Source organism: Canis lupus, chromosome 31, assembly GCF_011100685.1.
Source record: "Canis lupus familiaris isolate Mischka breed German Shepherd chromosome 31, alternate assembly UU_Cfam_GSD_1.0, whole genome shotgun sequence".
Classification (NCBI taxonomy): Eukaryota; Metazoa; Chordata; class Mammalia; order Carnivora; family Canidae; genus Canis; species Canis lupus.
This window is the reverse complement of record NC_049252.1, coordinates 25093185-25107907: the sequence shown is the minus strand read 5'-3', so window position 1 is coordinate 25107907 and position 14723 is coordinate 25093185. Positions and strand designations below refer to the sequence as shown.

The following is a 14723-nucleotide window of genomic DNA, read 5'->3' as shown; positions in this document are numbered from 1 at the left end:
CACAAATACCCCTATTTGGAAATTGCCTATAAGTTTTGCTTGAAGCTGTTTCTTTCTGCCAAATAGGAATAAGTAAATATTTTAATAGATATATGTCCTGAGAAACAAAATCTGATACTGAAATGTTGAGTTTAGTAGCTTCTAACTCAACATAGCTGATCTTAACACTGTGCTTAACATAGATGCTCCAAAAATATTTGTTCCCTGAATCAAGTTTTTTGTGGCTGAGATGAGGGTTGGTTTTGTTTTGGTTTTTTGTTTTGTTTTGTTTTGTTTTGTTTTAAGAACTCAAAACAGGGCAGCCCGGGTGGCTCAGCAGTTTAGCATTGCCTTTAGCCCAGGACCTGATCCTAGAGACCCAGGATCGAGTCCCATGTCAGGCTCCCTGCATGGAGCCTGCTTCTCCCTCTGCCTGTGTCTCTGCCTCTCTCTCTCTCTCTCTCTCTCTATATATATATATATATATATATATATATGTGGCTCTCATGAATAAATAAATAAAATCTTTAAAGAAAAACCTCAAAACAAAGCAGAGCTATCATTCCAATGTACTGTGGAGTATGAAGTATTATTTTAGAGAAAAATAGCTATCAGAGAGTGAAGACTGTTCAGCTGGCGAATAAATAGCTGTTGAGATCAGACAAATAGGAGATAAGGAAACAGGCAGAATGATTATGCAGGTAAAGGAAGGGAAACAAAGATGGAATCAAAGATGTGATGTGTGTTTTCCTCCACAGACTGAAGCAGCTCTGATGTATGATGCTGTGTACATGGTGGCCATTGCCTCCCACCGGGCTTCGCAGTTGACTGTCAGCTCCTTACAGTGTCATCGACACAAGCCGTGGCGCCTTGGACCCAGATTTATGAACCTAATCAAAGAGGCAAGTGCTACTCATTCATGGCTCAGTTCTTTCCTAGCCATAGTGCTGTTTGACTTGTTCATTTAATGTGGTCTTCCCACATGGCTTTGTTGGCATGATATCTATAAAAGAGGAGAAACCACCATCATCCGATCTGCTAGGATTTCACTGGTAAAAGTTTGTCTGGAAAAACTACCAGGAATTTTCCAGTCTGATGTTGAGAAGTTCAAATAAGTTATCAGATCAAAACACTCATCTTCCTTCATCTCAACTATGTCTCAGTTGCTGCTGGTTCTTTTCCACATACATTCATAAGTGTTTGTAGGTGCTTATTCTATGCTCCATTGAGTCAGGGAGTGGGTTAGCGCATCACCGAAGGTTACCAGAGATAGTTCCAACCTTAGCAGCCCACAATCCCAGTTGTTTCTTAAATATCAGGTGGTATAGGACTGAGTAGGGCCACGTTGTCCTAATGATATAATAATTATTTCACCATTTGTGAGCAAACCAGAAAATTCTAGTCTATTCAAAACTTACCAAGTGTACTAAAGGTTTTCAAGAATACAGGGTATTTGGTAAAGGTGAGTTTTTCATGATTACCCTACAATCTCGGACTGTCCCCTACAATTTCCTTTTCTCTGATGCAATTTGACTTGTCTTGATCAGATCCTATTCTAAGATCTCAAGATTCTTTATAGATATGCATCCTTGGATTTTCTTTTACATCAACATACATCCAGGGTGTGTCTGGACTTGACAAAGTGAAATAATGCTTAACTGAGTACACACCCTACTCTATGGCGCTGCTCTAATGTTTTCTCTATAGGATGCAGAAATTTGCCTCTCAAATGAAGAGTATCTTTATTGCCTTCTGTATTGGAGATGGTTGAGATGAGACAAAGCCATAAAAGAGAAGAATGGGAGGGACATAGTGCAAGAGAAGAATGCCTAGCCAAGAGCAAGGGAGAAATCCTACATTGGGCATCATCTTTGTTGGTCTCTTTGGCACCTACAAACTCTCACAAGGGTTGTTCATCTAATTCCCCATTGACAGCTGACTCTAATTCCTCAGAGAGTCTGATCAACAGTCTGTATGAACCAGAGAGACAGTATGTATGAGGTTTGACACCACTCAGAGAAACAGAGGGACAGTATGTATGAGGCTTGGCACCACCCAAGCTCCAAAGTAAGGCTGGATCTAGGGTATGGCAAGTAGCAAAGACTATCCTGGGCGTATGATTTAAGGAGGCACTCACTCTCAGGTTTGAACAGGAGACTGTGAGGGAGTACTTCCTTAAATTTTGTGCCCCTGGGAACCTCTCTGATCTCACTGTGGTCCTGGCATGGTTCCTTGGGTTTAAATCGCAGCTCCACAAACACTTACGAGCAATATAATCTACACAAGTTACATAAATACTTGCATCTCAATTTTCTCTTCTGTAAAATGGGAATAACACCTTGTATCTCATAGCATTATTGTAAGGATAAAAATAAAAGTATGAAGAACAACACAAAAACACAGTAAGAATCTTAGATATTAGCTATTCTCTTACTATTGGGAGAGACTACTAATAATAGCCTCATTCAGTTTACTGAGTGTGATGCCAGGAATTTAAATCTGGTAGCAACAACAACAACAACAACAAAGAAATCACAAATAGGCATGAAATGAAATACTCTTTCTGACAGCTACATAAATCTGACATACTGTGCCTAGTGTAAAAACATCGCCCAGTCTCTGCTCTCCCCGCAGCGATCATGGTTAGGTCCTGAATTGCCATCCTGATCACCTTGATCTTTAACAAGAAAACAGCTGGTTTCCTTTCATCTCCTGCCAGTGCAGGGAGAGGCAGGAGGCCACATGAAAGCTTAGGATCAAACACTCAGAGCACCCCAAGCACCTTTTTGCTTATACTTAGGTTGCATAAGAAGGTAAAATTACCAAGCCACAGTTAGGGATGTTTAAAGAAATAATGAACTCCAAGATGAGGGACCACACTGAAAGCAAGAAAGCATTTTATGATCGTTTACTCCGAAGAGCAAATTCCCCATTCTCAGGCTCCACAGTTGGGGGTTGAAAGGAGATGCGGGTCATAGATTAAAAACTTTTATCACTGTTGTGCTCATCTTTTTTGTCTTCTGAATCACGATGCCTTATGCCACTCTTGGCAGGGTACAGGTACCTGCAGAGATGGGATAGGGTTAGGAGGTGACCAGGAGCAGTGTCTTAGACTGTTGAAAGATTGCACAGAGGGAATTCTGAGACCGGCTAAAACCTGCGAAAGTGAGAGAATGTAGGTGCTTCTTTCAAGGAGTATATAATTTGACAAAACTTTGCAGGCATCAGGGTTTGATTAAGAAACATGAAGTAAGGCATGTGGTCCTAAAACTTACCAAGGTCCTTTCTTTTAGTAACTATCACTTTCTAAAGGATTTTCAAATTCTAATCAGAAATCATGTAAAAGTGCAAGTCAGCAGATTGAATTTATGGGGTGAAGATCAAATTTGTCACAGGAGGTAAACTTTCCGAGCTCAGAGGTGGTTGTGTGTGCACTAATCCCTGATAACTTCACACATCATTTAGAATCAGGAAGCCTTTCAGACAAGTGTTTCAAGTTAACCATCCTTGAGTGTTTCAGGCTGACTACCAAGGGGGAAGAATTAAAGAATATTTTAAATCTGGTAGAGTGTGTTATAGTGTCATGTCTCCAGGCATTTGCTAAACAAATGTATTAGGAAATTATAAATTCCCGCCCAGCAAGCAGTATACCGGGACTCCATTACACAAGTAATATGGGGTTTCTACTATCTACTAATATAAATTCTACATAGTAGAGGAGTGGCAGGTTTCCTTTGAAGCTATCCTATGTCTGGGATAAAAACTATGCTCATCAGCAGGATCTGCAGGCTCTTCAGTGATCCAGTTCCTGATCTCCTATGCCATCCCTCTCATCTCATGCCCCAACTCCAGCACTTGCTGAACCTACTAGGACTCCCTGAACTTGCCATATGCCCCTACCAGATTCTCTTACCTCTGACTGAAAGGCCTGTATGTCTCAACTCAAGCACCGGCTTCTATGCGCTTCCCTTGATCCATAAACTTTGATTCCTTACCTTCCTTATAGTTGTTAGACCATCATATCTATTTACAGGTCTATTTCCAAGCTGCGCTTTTCCCATCTCCTTTCTCTAATTCTTACATAAGATTCAGTATAGAATGAACACCCAATAAGTAGATGCCAAACAAGTGAATGAACCAATAAATGATTCAATGAACAAGCAAAGGACCTGAAGAACCCCAGTAATCTATAAGCAAGTACTGTAGGACACACTCGGCACCTGAATATCATATCCAGAAACAATCCGATGAGGCAAAAACCAGAGCCAGCTAGACTAGTCTATTAGGACTATAGGTTCTGATGGGACCATGAGATAGGGATCTGAGGAATAAGCCAGCCTCTTTAATTCTGGCATTGGGAGCACAGACCCTAGGACTTAACTGCAATTTGCTATCCATGAGAACTTAGTCATTGAGGCTCGTTGTTCTCAGTTTCCTCTTCTAAAAACTGCTGATAAAAATGCCCATTCCTTATGTTTGTGGGGAATTACACATATGTACAGCCTAGCAAAATGTGTGGCATGTGGTGGTTGCTCTATAAAGAGTAGCTACCATAAGTGGAATGTCCTTCTAAAAATGTCTATCAGGAAAGGGGATTGTCAGGAAGAAATGAAGCAATTCATATAAAACATTAAATATATTGCCTAGCATAAGTAAGCCTGCATGCTTGCTATCATTGTTCTTATTGGCATCAACATTATTGTCATTGGAGCCCAAGATGAAGTAGCAATATTTGTAGAAAGGAAGACAGGACCTAGTAGTGGAAAATCAGGAGTTCCATGGAGATAGACATGGCACAGGAGGCCAATTCCAGTGATGCCAAGGAATGAGGTAACTTTCCATCATAGAGCATATACATACATACAGCATATACATAGAGCACATAATGTTTAAGAGAGACCCCAAACATTAGGTAAATAGCAACCAGATAGAGCTACCAGAAAATGCTGGCAAATCACATCTCAGGTTAGTCTGAGAAATGATAGCTGAGTGTGAGTGCTGAGGAAGCTGAAGTACTTCCCATCTATGGTCAGAATTACTCTGGACCCAAAGTTAAGTTCCAGATGACTGTGGGGCAATTGATGGGAGCAACTGCAGCAACAGCAAGCACAGTGACGCATCTGAGAAGAGGGTCTGTAATCACAGATGCTGGGAAGGACAGTGAATAGTGAAATGAATTATCTATTTTCTGGGTTACTAACTCTATATTAAAGCCATCTTAAATCATGGCTGCATTGTTCCCACGAAAGGCATACAGATTTATCTGTAATCTTAGGGATCTTACAAACACCCTGGTTTCCCTGAAATCCATGTTAAGAGTATCTGAATTGGGTGTTGAAAATAGAATTTGGTTGAAAGATTGTTCCAGTATGATGAACAGCGACAGTATAAATGAAGCATAAAGAGTTCTGTTGGGGTCAGAAGAAGTGGTCCTATGTGGAAGTGATGAGAAATGATTTTTAGTAAATATGGAGAAACAATTGGTGAAAATTGCCTGTTGAGCTGAGAAATTCAGATTTGATTGATGATTGATTGGTAGGCATTGTACTTGAGGCACAAAAATATACTTCAGATGGTTTATCTTGGTAGCCTGTTGTAGGTTTGATCAAAGCAGGTAAACCCACAAAGGTTATTGAGGAGTTATAGATATCTTGGTTTGGAAGGAATCATCGTTCATAAAGAGCTAAAAGGGGAAAAAATTGCTCAAGAGAAATAAACAAGTATTTCTTGAGTACAACCCTGACTTCTCCCTTCTGTCTATATTCATGCAACTGTTGGAAAAATTCACTTGGATGTCCTGCTGCCACCCTCATGTCAATAAATATCCCAATAGGAAGAACTGTTTTATCTATTAAATCTATTATTGTACATAAGCCCAATGTCAACAAATAACAATGTTAACTAGGCTGTCTAACAAACAACTAGTAGGACAACAAAACTGATTTAATTTTGTTCCTACTGTCCACTTAAAATTACCCAGTGAAAACCTGGGCAGATTTTCCATGACTTTTGTGTTTACTTAAGGCAAAGACAATCCTAGAGTCTCTTTAAGTTGAATCTCAACTTAGTAATTAGAATTTCTATTCTAATATTAATCAGAAGTCCAACTTGATTTAACATTAAATTAACCTTCCCTTTGAGCTCCAATCCACTGGAAGACTAGAGAAGTGAAGGAATGTGGTTTGTGGTTGGTTTTCCCTCTTTCTCCTCTCCTTGTTTACTTACTCACTGTACCGGTAGCTGTTGCACCTCCTACCAGGTTCAAAAAGAGTGAGGATACTTTTGCTTGGTGGAACTGTTCTCTGGGATCAGAAAATAGTCTAAGCTAGTGTCCCTGGGTGGGCCTGGGGAATTTTTAAACCTAACTCTTTTTCTTGAAGAATTTTCTTTGACTCTTTATGATTTTCTGTTGGGCGGTCTCTCTTGATGTTTCTTTGACCCAACTAATGGATCTCTTTTAGATGGAAGTGTATCATGCTTCCACAGCTTCATGACACCCAGTGGTGGGTGTTAGAAAAAAGCAAGACCTCTTCATCCATGTAGATGGTCCTATTGACTATACTCTCCCTGGGGCACTCTAGATCTAAATCTGGCACCCACTCATTCATTCCTTGGGTATCCTGGGAGTACCTCTGATCTTGAGGCAGTGCATCTTGGTTGGCCCTCACCTCAGTGCATCAGCTCTTGTATAGTCCTCTTTTGTCAGCTAGAAGCCACACCATGGTCCACAGTCTACCTTGACTTCCTCATGTTTGAGCCAGCCATTTTTCTTCTGCTTCTGCAACTGCAGCCAACTTGTTTCAGATTTCTCTGAATGGCCCCCTGAAATCCTACTTACTGGGACTGAAAAACAGCATCCTGAAAGCAGAAGACCATAGACTCAAAGAGAAGTAATAGCTCTCTCCAAAGAAATCTCTCCAGCAACTATTTCTACCATGCGCGTGATCCCTTTTATAAATCTCATGGTCAGGCCCAAAAATCTAGGACAAAATCTGAGGGTCACTTCCTTTATATCTATGCATAGGCAACTTGGAAGTGTTTATGTACCCACTCTGGCATCCTGATATCTATCATTTTGGTAACTGGGTTGAAACATTACAGTAAAATACAATTTGACACTCAAACCAGACTTCTACAGGTTGTCTAAACTTCTCTGTCCACCTCAGCACACTCATCTAATTAATTAAATCCTGTTAACTTCCTGTCCTTAATGTTTTGCAACCTTCCTTGCCCACTGACCTCATCATTTCTCACCTGGATCAACTCTTATATAACTATTGTCCACATATAAAATGGGCATATAAAATTCACATATAAAATCTACATATAAAGTGTGATGTACTACTAAACATATAGTCGGTATTCCACCCTCTACAAACATAAACTTGTAGTTTTCTTCATTCACCATGCTTTTTTCATACAATGAGACAGATGGGCTTCTCTTTTCCAGACTAAAACCTGCCTTATGACACATCTTTTGTCATAGTCTTTCAGCCTGGAAAGCACTACCTCCCATTGTTTACCTGGGCTAACTCTTATTCAGAACTCATTTTCTCTAGTGATCCTCTCCCAAACCTCTATTTGGGGATGGGCCCCCCCTGAACTCCATAGTTACTTTACATCTCTATGTTAGCACTTAATGTGCTTCATCCAGACCCTCACTGTAAGACCTTTCCCTTGAACAAGGACAAAGTCAATTTATCTTTGTGTCCTCAGAACACTGTGCCTGTACATGGCAGGCATTTAAAAGATGCCTATTGAACAGAACCCAGGAAGTTAAAATACACCAAACTCTTAATAAATTTTGCTGAGCTAATGCTTAAACTATATAAATAGTTCCTAATTGATCTGGCCCAAAATAGATTTATTATATAGGAATGAAAACTATTTCCAAATGCCTGCATATATGGGATTCCAGTGAAAATATGGATGGTTTTCTGTCACAGTTTCTCTATGAAATAGTAATTTATTTGTTCTATTTTGATGAAATGAAGACTATTAATTGGGATTATCAATGAGATCATTGAATTTAAGCTTTTAAAAATCAAAGCATAGAAGATAAAATTCTCCACTGAGGCCACTTATATATTTGTTTTGATATTTATTTTGATTTTTACTTAATAGTTCAGTACTGAGTGTTTGGTTGGTTTGTTTTTATGGGATCTAGGTGAAAAATTACAGAGTTGAAAAAAATGAAAGCCCCTGGAGAAGCAAAATTCTGACATGTTTTCATCCTGCTGTGGCTCCACTGAGTAACACTTCCCATTATTGCATGCCATTTGATTTTGATTGCCAGGACAAGCTGTCCCTTGGATTAATTAGACGACATTGGACCTGGCAGCAAACTCACTCAAATCTCTATTGTTTGGAAAAGCTACATTTGTAGTTCCCATTCTGCATCTATTGAAAAGCACCTGCGTTCCAACTCAGTCTTCAGCACCACCACCTAGTTTTGCACTGTGTAAATGAAAGCCCTTTACCCTGGTTCCCCCTCACAGTGAAGATATTTAGACCTAAAGAAAGAGTGGATCTTCCAGGTCCTTTCCTCCATTCCCACACAACTTAGGACAGTGAAATGAGATCAGTTCCTAAATATTCATAATTTATAGTTTTTACCAATTATGTACACTGTCTTATGTATAACTAAGGTTCTAAGATAACTATCTCTGAAATTGGCAATCAGTGGCTAGGTGAATAATCACCTGTCAGAAATGAGAAAAGGGGGTATTGGAATAAGATAGGAAGTTTTACCAAACTCCCCTTAGATCATATGATTCTAAATAACATTGATATTTATCAAAGAGTTTCTTTCAGAGACTCATATTAACTACACACCTTCTCTCATTCAGCTACCAATGTCCTGCTTCTACACAGCAATGATTGAAGAATTTGTTTTGGCACCACAGTCTGCATGTATGTGTATATGTGCATGTCGGTACATGCATATGTCGGTGTTTAATTTACTTAAAGGAATATTATATATATATATAATGATGTATATATATATATATACACATATATATAATGATATATATAATGATATTATATATGATTATAATAATGATATATATAATGATATAATATATATAATGATATATATATAATATTATATATATATATGATGATGTGGGGGTGTGTGTCTATATATTCCACTCAGCAATTTACTTTTCTAATCAACCTTATATAAGTTTTGAAATATACCTAAGTTAATGCATGTTTATTACTTTTCCAGTTTTATTCCTTTTCATTGAAATCTACTACTCCATCATTCATTCATTCAGCAAATATCTACTTAGCATATGGCAGACACTATCTTGGACATCAAGAATGGAATAGTGGGGAAATCAGACATATGTAAAAGGAAATATAGTACTTCAAATGATGACAAGGAGTATCAGAAAAGCAAGTTCAGAAGAGAGTAGGGTGTATAAGGGTCCACAGAGAAAAAAAATTTCCATTGCTATATTATACAGGGTAGTTAGAAAGCATCTCACAGATAATATGAAACTTGAGTAAAGCCTTGAAAGAAAAGAGGGAACCAGACATGAAAATACTAAGAGTAAAGAACCAAGTACGGGAAAATTCAGTTATTGAAAATACAGTTGACCATTGAACAACATGATTTGAACAGTGTGGAGGACTTTTTTTATTATGAATTTATTCTTTATTGGTTTTCAATTTGCCAACATATAAAATAACACCCAGTGCTCATCCCGTCAAGTGCCCACCTCAGTGCCCATCACCCAGTCACCCCCACCCCCAGCCCACTGTGGAGGATTTTTATATGAGGATTATTTTCAATAAATACAATACTATAAATGTATTTTCTCGTCCTTCTCATTTTCTTAACAACATTTTCCTTTCTCTTGCTGACTTTATTGTAAGAATATGCTACATAAACATATAACATACAAAATATGTATGACTTGACTGATTTTGTTATTGGTAAGGCTTCTGGTCAATAGTAGGCTATTAGTAGCTAAGTTTTGAGGGAGTCAAAAATTATATGCAGATTTTTGTGCAGGGAATCAGTGACTCTATCCCCTGCTTTATTCAAGGGTCAACTATACTTCAGTGTGCTTATCCATTCCCTTATGAATGGATATATTGAATTCTTCTTTTTTCTTTTATTCTTGGCATATAGAAACAGTGGTATGATGAGCATCTAATAGTTTTTTATAAATAAATCCAGGATTTTCCCTAAAGCAGCACTGTCCAGTAGAAATATTATGTGAGTCACATAGATGTTAGATTTTCTAGTAGCTACATTAAGAAATTAAAAGAAACAGGTGAGATTAGTTTTAATAATATATTTAATACAGTATATCCAAAATATTATCATTTCAGCATGTAATCAATATAAAAATTATTATTTAACTTTTTCTCATAGTAAGTCTTTTAAATTCAGTTTCTATTTTAAACTTACAGCACTCAGTTTGGATTACCCACATTTCAAGTGCTCAATAAATCTTGGTGACTCAATAAATAAATTTTTTCTTAATACTATATCTCATCCAACCAAGCTAACTAGGTAAAGATATGAAATTTCAACATATATGGGATCCATATTTTTATCTTGATAGACAAGGAACATATTGATTAGCTATAACAAAAGTATTTATCCAAAAAAGATAATAATCTATTAATATGACCAGAGCAATTTGAGTAATTCAAGACTGAAGGACTTTATTTCCAGGTTTTATTGATCATATTATCTAAATAATTAGACAAGTGCCCTATTCCCACCCACTTCACACCGGCTGGGCCTCAGATTTGTATTCTTGCCCAGTTAGTTGATTTGCAAGTACAGAGCCAATTCACTCCATTTCGGAAAATAAGCCACCACATGAACCAGTGCCAAAGGAATCTAGTTTATGAAAAAAGAAAAATCCAGGTGCATATTCTAAGATAAATCCTTAGGAAATAAAAACTTGTTTACCCAAAGTGCATGGACTAGATAGAGTTAAAGTCAGCAGATTTAGAGTTGAAAATCAAATATTGGCAAGAAAAGCCATTATATTTTTAAATTATGCAGTGATCCATGCAAGCTGTTATTGCAAGATAATGGGTTATAAACAACACACATAATAGTTAAAATAATTATATATTGAACAGATGAGAATATGATAAATGCATCATTTTAGTTCCTGAAATAGCTGACATCCAAGGAAGTTATGTGGTCTAAAGGTTATGTTTATCATTTCTTCCTTTGCTTAATGTTTATTTTCATCACCATTATTATGTATACTTCAGATTTGTTTTTAAATAGCTTTTCTGAGAACTGGCTTAAAATTGTGGGTGACTATGTGGAGCTTACATTGCTTAGATGGAGAGTGAATTTCAGAGATTTGTCATCATATCATATTCTGGAGACCTGAGTAGGACAGTAATTGTACAGTTAGTCCATCAAGGCTGTGTTTATACAATAGATACTGAGTGAGCCTCCTTTAATTAAAAACAAGTGAAATAACACCTCAATAAACTGCTCTCGTTAACACTTCTATTCAGGAGACGAAGTGTAGATTAATTTTTGAAATCTATAAAATTCTGTCTCTGTTCTCTTTTCTCAATACCACTTGCTTCCTCATCAAGTTACCTTTCTCTCTTGGATTTACTGTTAGTAATAATTCCATGAGAAAGTGTTAGCAACACAAAAGTTCGCTAAATGAATGAGTGGCTGTAATTAAGGAGTTAAATACTTAAAGGTACGATTCCTTTCTTATTCACAGGTCAGTTGAGAACTTCTAAACTAGTAAACCTTCAAAATTCAAAGAAAAATCTCTTTAGAGTTAGATTGAGGTATAAGACTGATTTGGGGAGTGAAAATAAACTAAATCTGTCTGCCCTTTCAATCCCACCACCATAGGCACCATGGCCTTAAGGAAGTCAAATGACTTCACTTTTTTGATGTGCATGTTGTAAAGCCTGTTTGTCCAGCTCTTCTGAGGAGAGGAGGAAAGGGGACAGAGGAATGGACTAGGGCACAGATGTTTGTCGCTCCTCAACATAATCCTGTAGACTTTCCTTGGTATCATGGTCAGTGGAAGAAGATCCTAATTCCCAGATCTTGCTACCTTCCCTCTAACTTTCTCCCACTACTAAGTGAGCAACCTTTGGCATTGCTATTTTACTCAATCATACTTTCTACAAATATTTTGGATATCTATCAAATACAAGCAATAGAATTCAAAGAGAAGTAAAACATTGCCTGCCAGCAAGGAATCAATAATCAATAGAGAAGATAGCTAACATAGTTAATATATAATTATTATGCATAAATACATAATAAATACATAGTTGACATAATACAAATAGTTAAGGGAATAGTTTACATAATTAACATAATGTAAGACCTAATGAAGTACCAGAGAGCATGGAGAACCCTACAAGAACACAGAATCGGTGATCGTGTTTTTCCCTCTTAAAAATTTGCCTCCCATAACTCTGCTTTTTTTCAATTTGAGCAATAAATTTTGGAATAACTCCTCTTCTGGCTGTAAAACTCCTGCAAAGTGACTCAGTAGCCATTTCAATATGCAGCACTTATTTTTTACAGTACTGCATTGCTAATGGAACCCATTCTTCAGGCTCTCAGGGCAAAAAGGGAGACTCCTTGCCAAAGGTTCATATTGAAAATGTGCTTGGTGATTCATTTAGCATATTTGATTATTCTTCAGAATTCCCAGACTAGAAATAGTGTGCTCACCAATGCCTAAAAAAATTGATGGTGCTAAACATTGATATCAATCAATAAAATTATGACCAGAGTATATGAATCAATTAACAAAACTAAAGAGAGAATCGTCAAACTTTGCCCTACTAATAAAAATTCTATTTAAAATACAAATAAATGAAGAGGTGACAATTTCCAGTTGTGTTCAGGCCTGCCAAGTTTTCACACTTACAACTCAGCAGTCGGTCTAAAGCAGTGATAGTTTTAGACTAGAAGATTCTGACAATAAACTTTAAATTCAGATTTGTTTTAACATAGATAATCAAAAGTCAGGAGTACTATTTTCCTTTATTATTATATTTGTGTGTTTGGATAAGCAAGTGAGTTGCTTTCCACGACTTGGGAGTGGACCAATTCATCTAAAGAAGGAAAAGCTTATTATTGTGCATGAGTATGTATATATAACAACTTTCCATTAACCATTTCTCATAATGTGTTAAGGTAGTATGCTTCCAATACATGTATGTGTACACATGTACTCATGTATATGTGAGTCTCGAATTTAAGAAAAAGACCAATGTCATCTTGGTTCTCTTACTTATGAACTATGTTACTAGGCAAGTCACATATCTCAGTGACCTCAAAATTCTAGGAGTCTGTGCCCTTATAGTAAATATTCTAACAAGTGGAAGGTTGAGCAACTATTTTTCCACTTCGCTTCACAAGACCCCTTGAAGTGTTACTTCACTTTATATAAGGAACTTGAGGCTTAGTAAGGTTGGATAACTGGCCCAAGATAACACACTCGATCACAACCCAGCTACACTCTTACACTGCTAATTGTCTTCATCTCTGTACTCAACTGCCTTTCTAAGATTCCAGAATATTAAAATGTCTAAAGCTTTAATCTCTACCTAGTGGTATACAATCAGCATGCTCCCAAACACTTGAATATGCTTCTTTCTGTAATTGCTTTTATTTATTTAATAAATATGTCTAATTACCTTGTGGAATTCAGAACATTCAGCAAGATTCCCCACAGACATCTGGGGCATAACTGTGCTTCCTACCCCATGACAGCCTGAAAAGTCACAGATGCCAATGACCCAGAGTTTTCATCTGCCCTGTTGAATGAAATGCTCAGAGGTTTACTGCACCTGGCTCTATTCATGCTTCTTTGATGCAAAATATGGCTGTGCCCACTATAGTTCCTATTCCATTCATTTGCACTTACCGTATACAAAAGAATTGAAATGTCTAAACTATAAATATAGTAACATATAACTCCTCTGAAGTTCAGTTTTCAGCAACTTCACCTCTCTGGAAGAATTATTTTTTACTCTTTAAATGGCATTGTAGAAGGGTAGCATGTTAGTTAAAGTTTCATGGTAATATGGCAAATTTCCCAATCCTCTCATATTCCAGTTGGGGAAACGGAAATCAAGGAGTAGGCGTAACAGTCTCTAAGCATCACAAACAGATGGCAGAGAACCTTCTGGGTGCTCATGCACTGGTGTGTGTTCTTTGGATACTGCTCTAATATACTTGATCATTTTTTCTGCCAAGTGCTTCTTCAGAGTCAGAAAATATGGGTCTGTGCATGACACACCCTTGTCTCCTAAAATGAGCCCAATAGTTCCTTCTCTTCACACAAAAGTGACAATGAAAGAAAATAGCATTTGCCAAAATGTCTAGTAAATCAGATAGGGAACTCAGAGAGTGTTTTCCAAAGTGAGATATTTTGTAGCACATCTGTCTGCTGATCAGAATGATCAGTCAGAGAGGGACAAATCGATAATGCCAGACAGGGAAACCGCAGAAACAACATCCTTGTGGAGGTGAGAGAGTTTAGCGCACCCATGGGGTAGGAGCACAATGCATCCTAGTAATAGGAGGGAAATGGGAGAAGACAGGCAGACATGCTGGTAATGTGGGGGTTGGACATGGTGGTGGGACCTGTTGCTTCTGCTTTCTCAGTAAGCTAGAAAGCAAGATCTTCAGGTGACAGTTTGGGTGAGTCAGAATTCCTTATAACCAGGAAAAAAGTCGATGTTAGCCGCATCACCTAGAT

General features: G+C 37.5%; 1 protein-coding gene across 2 annotated transcripts in view; it reads left to right on the top strand.

Moving 5' to 3' along the window:
- GRIK1 (glutamate ionotropic receptor kainate type subunit 1) overlaps positions 1-14723 on the top strand; it is a 176876-nt gene that overhangs the window by 84675 nt on the left and 77478 nt on the right. For both annotated transcript variants that reach the window (XM_038581313.1, XM_038581312.1), the window contains exon 8: positions 738-881. In XM_038581313.1, coding sequence (XP_038437241.1) covers positions 738-881 — 144 coding nt within the window. The remainder of the gene's footprint in view (positions 1-737; positions 882-14723) is intronic.